The 17765-nt window shown below is 40.8% G+C and overlaps 1 protein-coding gene and 2 long non-coding RNA genes across 3 annotated transcripts; 1 reads left to right on the top strand and 2 right to left on the bottom strand.

Moving 5' to 3' along the window:
- The first annotated feature begins 1513 nt into the window (after positions 1-1513).
- Positions 1514-8733, top strand: LOC308404820 (hyaluronan and proteoglycan link protein 1-like). Its single transcript, XM_080895050.1, has 4 exons — positions 1514-1776; positions 6138-6482; positions 6737-7036; positions 7153-8733. The coding sequence occupies exons 1-4, from the start codon at positions 1698-1700 to the stop codon at positions 7440-7442; spliced, it is 1014 nt and encodes a 337-aa protein (XP_080751176.1). The 5' UTR covers positions 1514-1697; the 3' UTR covers positions 7443-8733.
- A 167-nt stretch (positions 8734-8900) lies between these two features.
- Positions 8901-9779, bottom strand: LOC308404530. The gene is made up of 3 exons (XR_013973142.1): positions 9315-9779; positions 9173-9233; positions 8901-9073 (listed from the first exon to the last, which is right to left on the bottom strand). It is a non-coding gene; the product is annotated as an uncharacterized lncRNA (long non-coding RNA).
- A 4379-nt stretch (positions 9780-14158) lies between these two features.
- LOC308403680 lies at positions 14159-16153 on the bottom strand. The gene is made up of 2 exons (XR_013972948.1): positions 15404-16153; positions 14159-14739 (listed from the first exon to the last, which is right to left on the bottom strand). It is a non-coding gene; the product is annotated as an uncharacterized lncRNA (long non-coding RNA).
- Positions 16154-17765: the final 1612 nt, after the last annotated feature.

Raw genomic sequence — 17765 nt, forward strand, 5'->3', positions numbered from 1 at the left:
ACCTGGATCACCTGCTGAGAAAGAAAAAAGAAAACAAGCAGAAGAGAACAAGAGTAATAGAATAAACAACATCACAATGATATATGGGAATATGACAGTAAATACTAAATATTAAACATTATTGTGCAGCACATAAGATCAACAGAACACAGAGGTAGGAGCCAAAAAGGGTGTCGTTTGTGGGTGTGATCACCCGTGTGTACACCTGTGAGCATGGACGCGCTTGTTTTTTTTAAAAGGTTCCTTCATGTAATGATCTGCTAGAGGGTGTGGGGGCGTCCTCCAGGGCATGAAGCAGGTATGGAGGAGATCAAAACTCCAGACATCCAGAGGCCCCCAGAACACAAGAGACCAAGGAAGACCAACAGAGGGGCAGCCGCGCCACTGTCCCAGTAAGAGCTGAGGAGAGTCCCAGATGAGGGCTCACTCAGCAGCCGCGGAGCAGAAGCCAGGGGGAGTTGCAGTGACACGCCCGTGAGCTCCGCCGGCAGCCAGCCGTGCCTGAGTGACCGAGCCCCAGGCCAAGAGGCTGGGGGCACCCCACCTCCGAAGTGGCCCGAGCGAGCCCAAGGCTCCAGGCCTCGATAAGCGGCCGCCAAGGAGTGAGCCGGTGTGTACCTGGACGCCCATCCCCGGACACAAAGAACCACCAACGCACCGATGTCTGAGGGAGTCCGCCACTGGCAGGGGAAGTGGTGGTAGGGGGAGATAGGCCTCCAAACCTTGGAGGGCCTGAGATGTCCCCAGAGAAGTGGCGTCTGACACCCAACCTGACATATAGACACAGACATACAGGCACACACATATACAAACATCCATTCCCACCCTCATGCTCTCATATGCACTTACTCCACACTCAACCAACGTGGAGACAGACATAAAGAGACGCTGTACACACGATCACACTCCCCAAGCTTACTCTATTAACCGGGTCTAGGTACCCTTGCCCCTGGAGGGGGGAACTGCACCCAGACCCAGGTGGTGTTACCCTTTTCCCTGCGGTGGGGGGAGGCAGACTGCCCCCATTTTAAAGATTTTTAAAGAAAAACAACCTGTGGGGTCAAAACCCACGGGTGCATCTAAAGGTTAAGAGCACCGGATAATAAAAACGGGAAGAAGCCACAAAAATTCAGAGTTAATGAACCAAAAGCAAATCCTCAGACAAAGCATGTGATCCAAAAGAGTTTTTACATTTTACAGTTATGTTTTTACTAACTGGTGTGACTGTTACTGTGATCCATACTACACCACAAAGATCATTAAAATTTCCCTGCTATCGAATACACAGAACCTTCTGGATAATCACAAGCAGGTTAATTGTCTAAAGTTTTGCTCTGTCCTTTTTTCTCCTGAGAGAAAAGAGTTTTTTGTTGCTTTTTTTTTATAAAAAGTGGCAAAGGGGGGCTGATTTACAGCTTCTACATGGTGATGGGCTGAGGGGAGAAGGAGTGGTCTCAAACATGCTGGGCTACAATAAAAGGCACTTGTTTGGACCTCCGTGGAGCCCAAACTTTCCAGTAGCACCACAGGCGGCTGCTGAACAAACGGAAAAAAAGGAGGGGATAGCTGATTAGTAAAAATTGAAAGAGAAGAAAAAGCGCTCAGCTTTCTTTAAATATTTACATTATAGATAAATTACATTTTTAACTTTTTGCTAAAGGAACACTTTTTGCAAAAACTAAAAAGTGAGAGAGAAAATGATGAGGCTGCTGTGCATCACTATAGTCTGCTTGATCCTGGCTGGCAGTGCGTACAGTGAAGAGACGATCTTAACAGGTGAGATTTAAAATGATGTGAAATAGTTTAACATGCCCAAGTGTCTGTATGTATGTGTGATCTTTTATAAATGCATGATGTTGCATCAATCGTTTGCATGCGGGGGGATGAGCTGTGCAAGAAGCCTGAGCAAAGTGGTACCCCATCAAAAGCTTGTCTTATAACGGTGTCGTTGTAGCAGCAGGTAACAAACACATCTCTGGAGTAACGCTCACACAGACACAGTGTAACTCAGCATTACACTCACTGATGTGCTGCACACAGACCACCCCAGCACGAACAGGCTGGTGAATAAATTACCCTTGCCATTCATAGGGGCTTCCTACCCACTCTGCTGAATGAGTAATACCACTGGTTGTCCTCCTAAAATAGGTCACAAGTGCTGCAGTGGATAAAATTGGGCTGGTAGTGCTTGTCCCCCTTTTTGTGGATGTAAATGCGGACTTTAATGTGATTTATGGTGTTGATTTTTTTTTTTTAACTTTCTGACACTATTTGTTCCAGACACAAAATGAAAACTTAGAGAAATCTTTCCAAGGAGCCCCTGCACTCCATCATAACACTGTTGTAATTTCAAATTCACAGCTTCCTACAGAATGACACCATGAGATGAAGCTGCTCCCAATAAAACACAGCTAGATCTAGTGCTGCAGAGAAAGAAAAAAGGGAATTGCTGGAGATGCCCTCATGTTATATGTATTGACTGATATTTAATGTGCTTTCAGCAGCTCTGCAAGCTGACTCAGTATGTCAAATTAGGAACGTCTCAGCTGTCTCTCTTCCAGGAGCAGAGGAAACGGCTTATTTGTTGGGACAAAAATTTCATTCTATGAGGAGAGCTTGTATTTTTTTTGTCATTCAAACATTTAAACATTTGCGGGTGATGTCACAAGTGTGTGTTTATGTGTTCATTTATATGATGTCATTGCCTGAAGTATGTAAAAGCATTTGCTCAGCCCAGGCCAGCTGCGTTGTTCCGTACAGTATATTTTTTGGCCACATGAGCTGTGTATTCTCCCTCAGTTCGAGGGGCGTTGCCTGTCCTTATACCTACTGACTCACTCTGCCACTGGGAGCTTTTGGAAATCAGCCCATGGTAGCAGGCAGCCTGACAGGAGCGGAGTTAAGATTAATGACCCACAGCCAAATGTATAGAGCCCCATGCTGAACAGCGGCCAAATGACTCTGTCTTTTCCTGTGAAGTAATAGTCTGTTAAGTCTAATGCTTACTGTGGTTGTTGGTTACTGAAGCCTGGCCTGGTTGCTACTGTGGTAGAGTGGGGAAAGGGGCTTGGCTGCAAATGAGGCCTGGGGTGAGGAGAAGATGTGTTTAGGGTAGGAGATGAGATGTTCGCAGAGGCACGTTTTTGGTGGTATTGATCCTGTATTATTAAGCTCAACAGAAATTTAACAAATCACTCTGATGGAAATCTATGGTGCGCTTGTACCGAGGATGTGCACACACACGTTTTTTGTGTTTGCACTTGTTTTGCATGACAGAATACAGGAAAGAGCTTATTGGCATACGTGTGTAGGAGTTGGCCTGCTGTGTTTATCCCAGCTGCACTTGTTAATTCTTTCTCCATATTGACACAAGTGGGCCAGCAACATAAGAGAGCGACACTTTGGGATGTTGTAAAGCATTGCTCGCTCTGCTAGAGGGTGTGGCATTTTGTGCACAAGGAGATATAAACATGCAGACTGTTGCTCTGCAGAGTTTCATCCTTTCAAAGAGATTTTTAATGTTGATTGTTTAGTAACTTCATGCAGGAAAGGCTCAGGGGTTACACAGTATACAGTATAGTAAGAGCATAACATGATGCATGGGGCACAGAGTGGACCTGGATCACTGTAAAGATCATTTCCACTTCAGTGTTGCAAAGAAGCAGATGGTTCCAATCACTTGCTAAAACCACCTTTTACACAGTGAGACTGAACTGTGCTTGGTAATAAAATGGCAGTAGGTCTTGGCTGCAGCTGCTAAGCTTCTTTTTATTGCCCTACACATGTGTTCATTTATGTTTTGGGGTTTTTGGGGGTTTTTTTTGTTTTGTTTTTTTTGTCAACTGCTGCACAGTTGACGAAAGTGTCAGTCATAATGGTTCCCTATTATTTGACCACCAATAATTATGACAATTTGGAACCACCTTGGGCCTCAGAGGGTTGCAGACGGTTGGAGAATGGCAAAGAAAAGAAAGGCTTCCCTCTCTTCCCAGAAGGATTACTACCCGCAGGCTGTTGCTTTATATGTGCAGCATGTCTCGCATGGCCAGGGCCACAGTCTCCTTTGGGATGTCTGTCTAGTGGTAACTGCAGGAGCAGGAGAAATTCAGGAGTTGCTTTAACATGCATCTGTCTCTCTGGGATTGTAACTGTCAAGGGTGTAGAACAAATAAAAAGACAAATTTATTTACTGTGCCTTCGTTTAACATCATCCCAAGCAGTTCATACTTCAGCATTCACTGAATTGGCTCCGTCCTCCTCAGGGTTACAGCTCACACAGAGGCTCTTGATTTAACATTCGAACAGTGTTCTCACGAGACACTACAATGAAGCCCTTTACTCTGTTTTCTAATAATTTCAGACATCACTGTTGGCTGTAATTACATCTGGTGAGTCTGTGTTGATGTCAGCACTGCCCTTACCTCTGCCAGTTCAGTCATCCTGGATGCCTCAGGTTTCAATTCTACTTTATGCACAGCGTTACCCATGCAGAGTGTTTACGAGGCACAGCGAAGCTGTGAGTCATTTCTCTCTGACAAAACGGGCAAAGACGACTCTTGTCCAGACACTGGCAATTAGCAGCGGCAGAAGTGTTTTTCCCAGCTCATAAAATACCTGGCGTCTCGGTGACCACTCAAGAGGCAAGTGAGGCAATGGGTGTGGTGATTTGGTAATAGAGGTAGTCACTGGCATGTGCAGCCTCATGAAAGAAATGAGAACATAGAGTTTAGAGTGGCATAAGGTGAGACTGAAGGGTAGATTAGGTCTGTCAGCACTGCCTTTGCTAATTAATTCTAATGATCTGAGAACCACTGAAAGAACTCCAGACACACTTCTACTGTGTGAACCGGGACAGTTTCGGCAGGCGTTTGACGAGAGGTTCATTCAGTGTCACTCCACTGTGAGTGTGTGTGTTCTGAGGGAAGGTTGTGGTTTGAGCAGAGTCAAAGCCACTGTCTACTTTTATTTCCTGTAATAGCCATGTGGGAAATGTTTCCCGCTGAAGAGCCAGCGACACAGTATTCCAGTCATGCTCAGGTGTGGCTGCTCAAAGTGAAAGGCCTTCAACATGAAAGCTGCATCCTCAGTCAGAAATCAGAAGCTGACTGCAGACTTACATGCAGATCGTCCATACTGAGTGAGTGAGAAAAGACACAGAGTAGCGCCTATACTTTTTAATGAGTACCTGAAACTTAAAGAACAAGACGGGTTATTTATGAATATAATAAAAAAGTCTTCTGCGGTGCTTCTTGCCTTACCTCACTTATGTTTACACGTTAGATTGTTAAAAGGTTAAACTGCGGTGTGTTTATAGGTTGAGGATAGGGGCAGGGGGTGTCAGCGGTGCTGTCTACATGCATTTATCTAGTGCTTGTTATTGTCTGGCACAGACAGCCCCCACTCTCTTTCCTGGCTGGGGTCTTAACTAAGCAAGCCCTGTGAGGTCTAAAGATAGAGGATGGGAACCGGTGGTGAGACACAGATGACCTGTCATTTTGAGTTAAAGGCTGACCTAGCTTGGACAGGAAAGATAGAGAGGGAGTGCACAGAGGAAATAAGTAAAAGAAATAATGATGACAGCTAGATTCTGTATTTTGTCAACAATATTTTCTGCTCTCTTTTCCCATTATTTATGTGCCTGACACACTTAACACAAATCAGATGTAGTGGATGAAAGAAAAGCACTTCATTTTGTGGGTTAATGCTGAGGAACCAACGGCTTATAAGTGCAAGTACTGACAACAGCAGGAAGGAGACTGAAAAAGGATTATTGGCTTTCAGGGCTGAGGACTGGCCGGTGCCCAATATTACATTTAATAAACCAAACAGACTCCAGACTCTTCACTGGCTTTGTGTGATGTAATGCTTCAGATGTCACACTGTGTATTGTATATTACAATAATACAAACATTATAGACATGCCAAAATACGTAGCTGTTTCATTAACAAGGCAAACAAAAAAAAGGCAACAAGGAGAAGTTTAAAAAAGTGTTTCTACAATTTTCCCCCCCCTTTTTTGCATTGAAAATCATTACATAAAAATGTTATACAAAGGGTTTTTGGTTTTGGTTTTTTTATCCAAGTATCATAATTCTAAACAAGAGCAGAAAGGTTATATCATATTTCTTCTTTTCTAGTCAAGGTTTCTGCTGAACTAGGTGGCAACATCACCCTGCCTTGCAGGATCTTGTCCTCAGACACGGTGTCCTTTGGCAACAACGGACACCGGATAAAATGGACAAAGGTGGAAGATGATGAAGCTCTGAACGAGGATGTGCTGGTTAAAATGGGACCACACATAAGGGCCTATGAGAGCTTTGAGGGCCGTGTCTTCTTGCAGAACCTCGACAGTGAAGATGCCTCTTTAATAATGACTGAAGTCTCCATGGACGACAAGGGAAAATATCACTGTGACATCGACAACGGGATTGAAGATTCACTGCAAGAGGTTATCTTGGAGGTGCATGCTGGTCTGATGACTGGTAAATCCTGTTTTATTTTGTTTTGTTTTGTTACTATTTCCATACTTACACTTGTTTGAAATTCATTTAATAATATATTCAATTTCATAAAAATAAAAAAATGGTATACGCTTGTTACCATGCAACATCACGAACGTATCCCCCCCTGAACGGGATTGTACTATATACATATATATGTATATTCAAGAGAGAAAAACCAAGAGAGACAACATTTGCTTTCTTCCTCATATTTTCATCTGATCTACTTCGTTCAGGTGTCGTGTTCCCATACTACCCTCCTTTGGGCCGATACAACCTGAACTTCAACAATGCCGTGCAAGCCTGTGAGGACCAGGAAGCTGTGATTGCCTCACATGAACAGCTGCTTGCTGCGTGGAAAGGCGGTTTGGATTGGTGCAACGCTGGATGGTTAAGTGACGGCACAGTGCAGTATCCTATCACCAAACCCAGACATCCTTGTGGTGGCTCCAACAATGAGCCTGGCCTCAGAACCTATGGACGCCAAGAGAAGATTAGGCAATTTGATGTGTTCTGCTATACTACTGCACTCAAAGGTCAGTTAATAAAAATGTCTTTGTACATGAAACGCAGTGACCACAAAGACTAGTACATTTATATAGTAGCACATCTGCTTGAATTATTCTGTCTTGTTTGCCTTATCTGCTGTCAGGTCATTTCTATTGGCTGGTCCAGCCTGAAAGGCTGACCTTCGATGAGGCTGTGGAGGCATGCAGAGATGACGGTGCAGAGATTGCCAAGGTGGGCCACATGTTTGCTGCCTGGAAGCTTGAAGGCTATGATCGCTGTGATGCCGGCTGGCTGGCTGATGGAAGTGTCCGGTACCCCATCTCCAGGCCGCGGAAGAACTGCAGCCCCACAGAAGAAGCAGTGCGCTTTGTTGGGTTTCCCGACAAGACAGTGAAGTCTTATGGCGTGTATTGCTACAAGCCTGATCAGTGATGGGTTAGATAGGTCTAAATAAGCCATGACCACCAAAGAGCAGCAAAAGCCACAACCAGTAAAATAAACAATGAAGCAGATAAGCTTTTGATCTAATCTTGCATGAACCCAGTACCTTTCTAAAGCTGTGATAACCCTAAAAATACATATATATACATACATGCATACATCTTATACCCTCCTAAGAATTAAAAAAATGACCTGTAGCTATTATGTTTTGCATTTTCCTATAGGTGGCTTTCATTGGTTTTACACAGAGTATTAAGTAAAGGTCTATTTTGTCAAAATGTGACTGATGAAACAGAGACAGAGAAGTAAATGGTTAGCATAATCTGACTACAGTTTGTGTCCTGCAAAACATGATTGGATTTGTGAAGTTCCAAATGTAGTGCAAATATGCACACGTGCAGTTGACATGTGCTGCTTTAAAGTCTGCAAGAACAGAAAAGCGTGACATTTTATTTTTATCGAGTTCGGCATTTGGGAATTACGTTAAATTTATTACAAACTGCTATGGGTACTTGTTACCCTGCACAAAGTGATCATTTGCATGTTGTTTGCTTTTAGCTTCTGAAACTAAAAAATAAAAAAAAAGCTTTTCAGACAGAATAGTTGTGATCAAAATATTTGCAAAGAAAATGAAGGTAAACGTTTTGGTCTACAACTCTTTTTGCTGTGAAAGCTTCAATTACCACAATTTCCAGTTACAGTCGGAAAGACCACTATAATCTAATGCAATGTATTCTTTTGTCCTAACAAAAGGTTTTTACTTTTTAATGATGGGTTACTGATAGTTTTTTTTTGTTTGTTTGTTTGTTTTTTTACATGTGCATAATGTGCTTTTCAAGAAAAACTACAGATTAAGTTTCTAACACTAGTAGGATTTTAGCGGAGAAGTTAAACTGAAGATGTGATTTGTCCCAACACACGAGTGGCATTTCCTAGAAGAAATCTAATGTTACAGCAGTTAATATATGACTATTAAATGTGTGGTTGCACATGACCACTGATGGAGTTGCACATCTTCATATTGTGGCTATGAGCTGCTATGAGCTGCAAAATTTCAATTCATATTTTGATGATCAATCACACTCACAGATGGTAATTAGAGGTGCAACAAAACTTTTCTAGAGATACAGAGATATGGCACTCACTGTAGAACACATGCAATAATGTGGTGATGCATTGTTTGTAATAATAAAACTCAAGTTGTCAAGGAAAAAACATTTTGTATCTTAGCACCTTGTACCTTTTCAAATGAAGCTGTTTGAAATAAAGAACACAACTCTTAAATCCATTTTGAATCATATATTCCTTTTTTAAAAATTGCATAGAGAGATACTCCCATACAGCTTATGACAAAATTTGATCCGATGTGATTGATGGCCCTAATCATGACCTTTTGACCTCCCCCCCTCCCCCCCCGGAAGTGTATAATTTAATCCCCTAAGCGTGACGAATTGCATCCGGAGAAGGGAGGGGTGGGAAACCCCCAGCATCCGGAGAAGGGGGGGTGAACCCCGGAAGCGCGCCACCTGTCCCTAAGCGTGTCGAATTGCATCCTGAGATGGGAGGGGTGGGAAACCCCCGTCATCCGGAGAAGGGAGGGGAAACCTCCGGAAGCGCGCCACCTGTTGTTGGGAAAAAAAGTTTTTTAGAGGGAGGGACTGCGGCAGGGGAGGGGAATAAAAAGCAGAGAGGAGGCGTCACAATTTCTAAGTCACACACACAAGATGGATCCTTTCATTCTGCAGCCCAGCAGCGCTCCTGTGTCCAACGAGATCTGTTCTCCTAAAGAAGATTTTGAATATGACATATTCAAATACAGCATATTTACTATGGAAGGCATCGATCCGGACCTTATGACCCTACCGGAAATACTCCGGAAGTGTCTAGTCATTTTCAGACCTGATGCCTCATGTTCCATAAACATGAGGGGAGGGGTATGGTTCCTGAAGCACAGCAGTGATGCAGCAGTTGATTCTGTGTTGTATAGAGAGACAGAGCGGCAGTTAGTTTTCCACAAACTCATAGTCTGAACTCTGTTTCAATATTATGACAATTTTCTCTGTTTTTTTTTACAATAGCGGATGTAATTTTACTTTCTTAAGCTGCACCGGCGCTTGTAATGGGAATAAAGAGTGACTTCCTGTAGAGAACCGTTTCTTTCAATAGTATTTTATTTTCCTATAATACAGACGCAGTAAAAAACCTTTAAGATGATCAGCCTAGCAACAAATTGCATTTTTAGGCTACACCATAGCTTGTGATGAAAAGAAGAACTTTCTATCCGCTTGTAACCTACAGGCTGCCTACCCCGTATGTGTAAAAATGAATAAATATCCCTTAGTGAATACTTTTCTTTGAATACTACTTTTCCTTTTGAGAGTCCCTTTTACAAGGGACTGAAAAACAAACCATAATTACCGTGACAGGCGATCTTGTTTCACACACACACACACACACACACACACACACACACACACACACACACACACACCGCGGGTCAAGGAGGAATGAGACAGCGGTAGAGTTTTTTTCTTCAATACTTTTACAATGGGTTTTCTCAATAGACAGAAAATGATGACGCTGAGGAGTCAACAGTCGATATTATCGTTGCTTGTAACCCGGTAAATAATTTCGTACATCTCCCCATAAAATAAGCCTTAGTGGAAAAAAGCTCATATTCGAATACGTTTATTCCCCTCTGTGGGAAAGAGTTTTTTTCTCAGAGTCAACCATGAGGCGAGTTTTGTCAACAGCAAGAACAACTGTTGCCCATAAAGTAAAACAAATATCCGCCTCTAAGTCGTATTTTACCGTTGCAGAATGTGGAAAACAGACAGCCCTCACAGGAGGCACCATAGTTAAAATATTTAAATTTCAACTAAATTTGTAGTAATGATCGGATTTCCTCACTTATCTACACCACACTCCTTGTCCTTGATTTCTTATCGTTTCTTATCGTTCCTCTGTCCCTTAATAGAAACCACATATATAGAAACTATCCTCCCTTTCAGTTGTCTTTTGCACTTCCATATCGCAAAGCAGTTACTGTAGGTTATTTTCTGCTTATGCATTAATGTAATTAATTAACTTATTTATCCTTAAGTAAGGTAATGACTTGAGTTCTAATGCTTTTTGTCTCTTGAGTTAGCTGTCAATGTGGGATTTTTTTCCCCTTTTGTCCAGTTAAAGCTGCCTTTCATTCTTCAACACAGCTTAAACTCTAATAGGTAAGCTTTCTTGTAATTTCTTAGTTCTGCAGTCTTCTTGAAAGACATCCGAGACTCTTCTTTGGATGCTGGCTGCCTTTTGTTTTGTTTTCTGTCAAGATGATCCCACACTGCTTCGATTATCTTGAGGTTCGAACCCTGGAGAGATCAATCCATGACTGATGCGTTGTTTCATCCAGGCATACTTTGACTACATTGGCAGTATGTTTGCGATCATTGTCGTACTGAAAAATGAAGTTGAAGCCAATCAGACACTACGTGGTAATACATGGTCGATCAAAATCTGGTGGAACTTTTCTACATTCATAATTTGATTAATTTGGATAAGAGCTCCAACAACACTGGCTGAAATCCAGCCTCAAAGCACGGTAGAGTATCCACGCTGTGTTAAAGACGGCTATAGACATTCACTGTTGTATCTCTCTTCGGACCTCTTCCATGCATATTTCAAATTTGGATTCATTACTCCATAAGACATATTACAGCTGATTTCTTTTTCCAGTCAATTTCTTGTGTAATTTGGCACACCTCAGCCTTATTTTTCTCTGTTCTCCTTCCTTAAGAATGGCTTATTAACAGCCACCCTTCCAACTCAGATAACTTTTGATGAGGTTTCATGAAATGTTTACAGCACTTGAGTTACTCGCCACGGCCATCCTAAATGCTAAGAACACTAAACTTTAATTCTAAATTACGTAATTAACGTTAACCAGAAAAAACAAGCCAAAGTCGAAATGTTGCTGAGCTGACCTGTGGTATGCTATGTCTTCTAAAGCACGTATAATGTAAACAGAACTGGTCTTTGCACAGAAGCCTGTGGAGCTTCATAATTAACCTCAGTGTGTGAAGAGGACTCTCCATTTAATAATAGCTGTAATAAAATGTTATGGCCGACGGTGTTAAACGCTGCACTTGGGTCTAGCAGGGAAGATTTCAACTTTTCAATATGAATGAAGGCTGCAAACTGATTAGATTAATGTCTGATGATCTTTTCCGTGCTTCTTCAAGTTTGTAACACCAAACATATTAAAGGATGATGTAAGGCTCACAGGAAGAGTTTAATTAGACACACATTTACTATTTTCTTTATACTCTTTCTTTCTTGACATGTTTAATATGCTTACTATCAGAGGAGAAAATGAACCTTGTGTAGTCTAAAAACTTTTTTATTTAATCAAACTGTAATGTTGTTGAACTCTGACGGACGTGTCTTTTAATCTTGTCAACAAATCCTTAATCATCTAAATCTGCCATTTATCATCTTGTAAAATGTTCCCTCTGCTTCTGTTGCACATCTCCCCCGACACTCTCTGCTTCACCTGTCCTGTGCAGCTGGTCCAACCCCTGCCTGCCTCCTTAAACTGGGGTGTTTAAATCTCTTTACCTCTGTTGTGAACTTCACACAAAGTTTGTGGTAACAAAATCAAACTGACGAGGATCTCGTTTGAAAAACACACACACTCACGAGACAAAATAAAAACAGACTGCTCAAAGCAAAAGCAGAGCCCTCACAGCTGGTAGTACAAACACAGTGACAACATGCGTATTAGATACCCTCAGTGCCAAAAGCATAAATATGAAAAAAATGTGATCACCAAGAATATCCTAAAAATGGCATTGAGGTGCGTGTTACAGTAAAGAAAAAGAAAAAGTAGCCAAATTTTCATCGGAAAATGTTGAATTTTAGTAAAAACAATGCTCTGTAGTTTGATACTGTCGTTACAGACAAAGCAGATGTTTAAAGCCTTTGGACGCACATTTGAAATGCACTCATTCTCCTTATCAGCTGGAAACATTAAAGCCGTAAAATGACTTTTTCAAACGGATAAAAACTATTGAACAACAGCAATGTTGAGCCTGTTCCAAAATTTGAATGTACATGTGTTGAAGGTGCGGGTCTTGCTGAATTATTAAACATACTTTCTTTAATTTTTCGAGCCACAAAAACAACAACTTTTAATTTTCTTCTGCTTGAGTATCGGCCTCGGGTAGCTCTACTTATCATTGCTCAATCAGTTGTCTGTTTGTGCTACTTTTTTTCAAGGAGCAGTGGATTATTGGTAAGGGTGACTTTATGTGTTTAGTTACTTAAGTGGAAGTACTGTGGATAGTTTTACCTTACATACATAGATCTACCAGTACAGCTTCTGGGGTATCTGTTTACAAAATGTTATAATCTATTCAAAGGTTCTTTGCAATTTTACATTGATAAACATTATCCTTAACACATTTGGCCCACATAAAGTACTATGGCCATCACACGGTCATTTAGAATTGTTTAAATAACTCGTGTCTTAAGTCCTTCCATCAAACAGAAAATTTAAAAAAAAAAAAAAACATGGTTCACTTTTACATCACAAAATGTTAGAAATATAAGCCGTTCATAACAACCTGAAAGGCTGGGAGTTTAAAATGCAAACCGATGGAAGCAGAAGTAGAAGACTATAATGTCTCAGAGCACACGGTGTCTATTAATGTGTAGACATGTATAAATAAGAGCTTAATAAAGATGCTTAATTTCTTAAGAAATAAACAGGTGGAGTGATCTTTATCAAAAGTGGATGTTGCATCTGTGGCTAAACCACTGTACCCAAAAAAACTTTAAAAATCTACTGTGTGTGAGGCTGTGTAAGTAAAGCTTGCCCTTCACACCTGCGTGTAATAAACCATTTGTTGGGGGTTGTGGATTTGGCACCTCAGCATTGTGAAAGTGGGGAAACATGTTTCTGGCTGTGCATAAGATTCCTCCTTACAACTTAGAATCTCAGTTCTAAATGAAATTCAGATGTTTTTTTAAGTATGGCTAATGTATTATTTGACTTCTAAGGCCCACACACACACACACACACACACACACACACACACACACACACACACACACACACAAGAACAACACAGAGAAGAAGAAGAGGGGGTCGTTTTACTACACATCATAAAAACGCAATCATTCATCTTCCAACTGTATCTTTCTGTTCTGGCTTTAGAATCATAGGTTGTTTACTGAGCCGTACTTTGGGAGTCATACTGTTGTGATACTGGGGAGAAAAGGGTAAGGTTTGATAGACTAAACCATTACACACACAAAACTTGAATAACCTAAAGAGTGTGTGAGACTGCTAGCTGTGTTGTTCAGCATTAAACTCATCTACAAATGTGTTAGTAAAGAGCGACTTGTACTTCTGTCCCATTAAGCAACGGTTTAACAAATTTCACTGCAAACTATAAAAGGAATCTGGATTTATATAGAACATAGTAGTGATGGATTAAGTGCAGGAAACACTAGTATAAGGTGTCTATTGAACAAATCTCCTTCAGCGTTCAAAATGACCAAAGTGAGGACCACAGGCGTTTCTCTCGGTTGGTTGTGTTCAGGGAAAAAGCAGCTAAATACACTGAGACTGCTCCGCATTGTTAGCGAGTTAACTCTGGATATCTGTAGGTTTTGTCAAACTTGGAGTGAACAAAAGCAGAAAAACAGTAAAAGATGCAGACAGTGAAAGTCTGGTTTATTTCATGAACACAATGAAACATTTTACAGTCCACAGAGCAAAGTAGCATACATGATAAATAGATACACATAACATGAGAAGTAAAACTCGTCGTCTTACCACATGTTATATTCTGTAAACTTAAAATAACCACAGAAATTAGAGTTTAGTGTTTTAAGTCATCTATTAAAAAACATGAGTCAACATTACTGAAGTGACGCTTTAACGATGCGTCTTATCACCGTGTTTATGATGATAAAACATGTCCTCTCGTTAGTAGATGTCAGCGCTGTCACTTGTCATGAAAATGTCCAGAGCCAGGGTTCCTCTTCAATTACCATTGATCATTAATAGGGTCACAAAAGATTTGTCACATTATCCCCATAAACAAAATGCTTTTATAGAAATCATTGTGATACAAATATTTAGATTCTTGATTCACAATGTGCACGAACTCAAAATCTTTAGAGGTTCATATTTATAAAGTATCGCAAATAATACATTTATACCATTGTATGAGCTACACTTCTTGTAAAAAACTGATTGAAAAAAGCTCCTGTCGTGACCTTCCTTCTGTGAGGACACACACACACACACAGAGAGAGAGAGAGGGGGAGATCATTAGGATTGGAGGCGTTTTTGGATTTTCACTTATTGTTGGCTTTACAGTCACATAAAATTCATTCCAATTTTTTTGCCTTTGCTTCAATTAAGGTGTTTCTTTAAATCTACAGCAGCTTCCTTTTCAAAAAGTTTACTGACATAGTAAGGAAGTAGCTAGGGAACTCAGTAAGTATGAGCAACAACAGCTTAGGGACTGTTTCTACAATAAAGAGGAATTCATCATCATCTGCAGTTCATCAAAAAAAAAAGCGCCATTAAAAACAATTCAGCAGATCCTCAAAGTATGGATACAATCTGTTTTCAGCTGTAGAGGTACGCTTCATGTACTTATCAACATGCAGTTTAGAGGCTTGCATTAGAGTGCTTTGGTACTTGGGCCTCTTTTATTTAGCACGGTTATACCATTGTGTATTTAGCTATATAAATATGCTCAAGAGTCTATTGTATGTTTGTCATGCAATTAAAAATTCAAAAATATAATTTTTAAATCAGTAACTTTGCAAATTTAGAGGAAATGTTTTTGGATAACAAATGTGTCACATTTTCAACAGGGTTTGAATAATCAGCGTTAACACAGAGACATTTATGCGCTGGGTATAACAGACATCCTTACCTTGGAGCAGAGAAACACGGTGTATTGTTGCTTTTCTCTATTGTATAAGCAGCGCCCGACTGTCAGAAACGCTCTGTGTGGGTAGCAAAGTCGGATCCAACGCACATCCAGGAATCCGTGTGAAAGAAAGGTCTCGCTGCAGCTAGGCTCTCAGGATAGTCAGGCTTTTATTTATATTTGCATTCTGGTGCGTTAAAGCAGCCTCTGTGTCCCGCTTGGATCCTCATTCCGAAAATTCAGATATTTAAATAAAATGGTGAATTGGCTAGTGATGAGGAGCCACTTAGATCCGTAAAATGAGGTTTGATTAAATTAAACTCTTATGAACAGCTATGAACTCTACCTCTCTGCTGATGTGTTCCAAACAAGCAATGTTTTCTACACGTCCAAACTGTGTGCTAACTACCTCACACCGCTGTGTCTGGGATCCGAAAAAATAAAAAGTTAAAACGCTATACCTTGGGGGGAATTGTGAAGTGCTGAGGAAACTACTGTGTGTCTGATGGGGTGTTTTTATATAGGTGGACTTGGTTTCAGTTGGCCTCTGACATGATAAGATAAAATAAAGGAAACTGATTGTAATGGAACTACAGTGCTGGGATGCTCTTGATAAGGCAGCCTCTTTTATTGTTTTATGACTTGTTTTGCTGACTGAAATAAAGAACACAACTCTTAAATCCATTTTGAATCATATATTCCTTTTTTAAAAATTGCATTCCTTCTTATTTTACTGGAGCAAAATCATGCAGCATGTGGAGTTGTTGAAGTTTAAGCAGGGACCTAAATGGGATCGTTTAAGTTGCCAAATTGGAGGCCATGAATTTGGCGTAAAGCCATGTCAACTGAAAGGACTTAAGATTAGACTCTCCCCACATTCATTTATTCTTTGCCATTTTTATCTTCAGTGCCAGGCTGCCAACCCACCACTAAGTCAGACAAAGGGAACAGTAGCACAGTCTTTAAGAGGCTTGTGGGAATCTCTGGGAACAGGGTCAGATTTAGGTGGATACAGCAGGGAAATGCTAGACAAATGTAAATGTGTGCGATCCATCTTAGGTAACTTTTTTTGGATAATGCAGCTAAAAGCAACAGCAGATATTTTTGAGGAATAAACTGTGTACATAAACTATAGATTTTTGCACTTGTATTATACAAAAGACTATATGCATGTATTTAAACAGCTGGCATCAAGTGAGCTGTTCTTTGGGCCTCTGTGTGTTTAGGCAGCCAGTCAAATCAATGAGCAGTCTGTTGACTTCAACCAGTCCAGTGCAGTGCACTAGTCTAGCTACATTCCAGATGCTTGACAGAATTCCAGATATGCATGTATGGAAAATAAAAAAACCCCAAACATCATGGCATTAAGTGAATGGTACACTTTATTCTAAGGTGCCTGCTAAGCTGAAGAAGTCAGTAAGAGCTTGGGAGCATTTCATTTCCAAAATAAATCTAGAACTTCTGTTAAATCCCAGTGAAACTCAGGCCTAGGGGTTTTTGAGACATCTGCACTTCGTGAGGCAGGATTTCAGGTCTGACTCGATGCGGAGCATCCAGGAGCAGCCATTAATCACAAGTCACGTCTCCTCTAACGACAGAGTTGGCACTCACAGAGAAAAACGCAGCTTAGCTTGCACACAGATTACAATGACCAACCTGATGTTGTTACTCAGGTAATGGTGCTTTGTGTTATTAGTAAGCAACAATGTGAACTCCAAGTGACTGCTGCATAAACAAGCACTGTGGGAGTAGTAGTGAAAGGTAATGTAGTCAAAAAGCTTCTGATTTTCCACACAGGGAATTCATGTGGATCCTTTATGCACCAGCATGTAGACTCAAGCTGTTTTTCAAGAAGACCACTTTTACTCATGCTATTCACTAAAAAGAAAAGAGAAAAGCAGTGGGGTATCCTTATGCAGGTTCACAGTACTGAAGCATCAGCCTTTTCTGCATGGCATCACTTTTCCCTAATCCAGTTTTAGTTTGCTACAATTCACATTCACATTGCCACTTCCTATCTTCTCCCCTGGATGTACCAACTGTCTACCAACGGGCTTGCAGAGCATGTCTGATAGGTTTTTCTACAAGTGTGTGATGTATGTTTAAGACACCGCAATACTTTGAAAAATTGGATACTGGTATGATTTTCCGCACAGTGCGATTCACATGAAGTTTAAATTCATCATTATATGCTTAGTGTCCATGAGTTGTGTGGGTGCTAAAAAAAATGAAACGTGATAGCAGAAAAAATCTTCGGTTCATGAGTAAGGCTGATAGCACTACCTGCTGGGGAAATCACTGTAGTGCACACTGCATCCTAAATTAGCTTTAGTGCAAGAAGACCCATGTTTTAAATTTTGTTCAA

This window comes from Rhamphochromis sp. 'chilingali', assembly GCF_963969265.1.
Source record: "Rhamphochromis sp. 'chilingali' genome assembly, chromosome: 10".
Classification (NCBI taxonomy): domain Eukaryota; kingdom Metazoa; phylum Chordata; class Actinopteri; order Cichliformes; family Cichlidae; genus Rhamphochromis; species Rhamphochromis sp. 'chilingali'.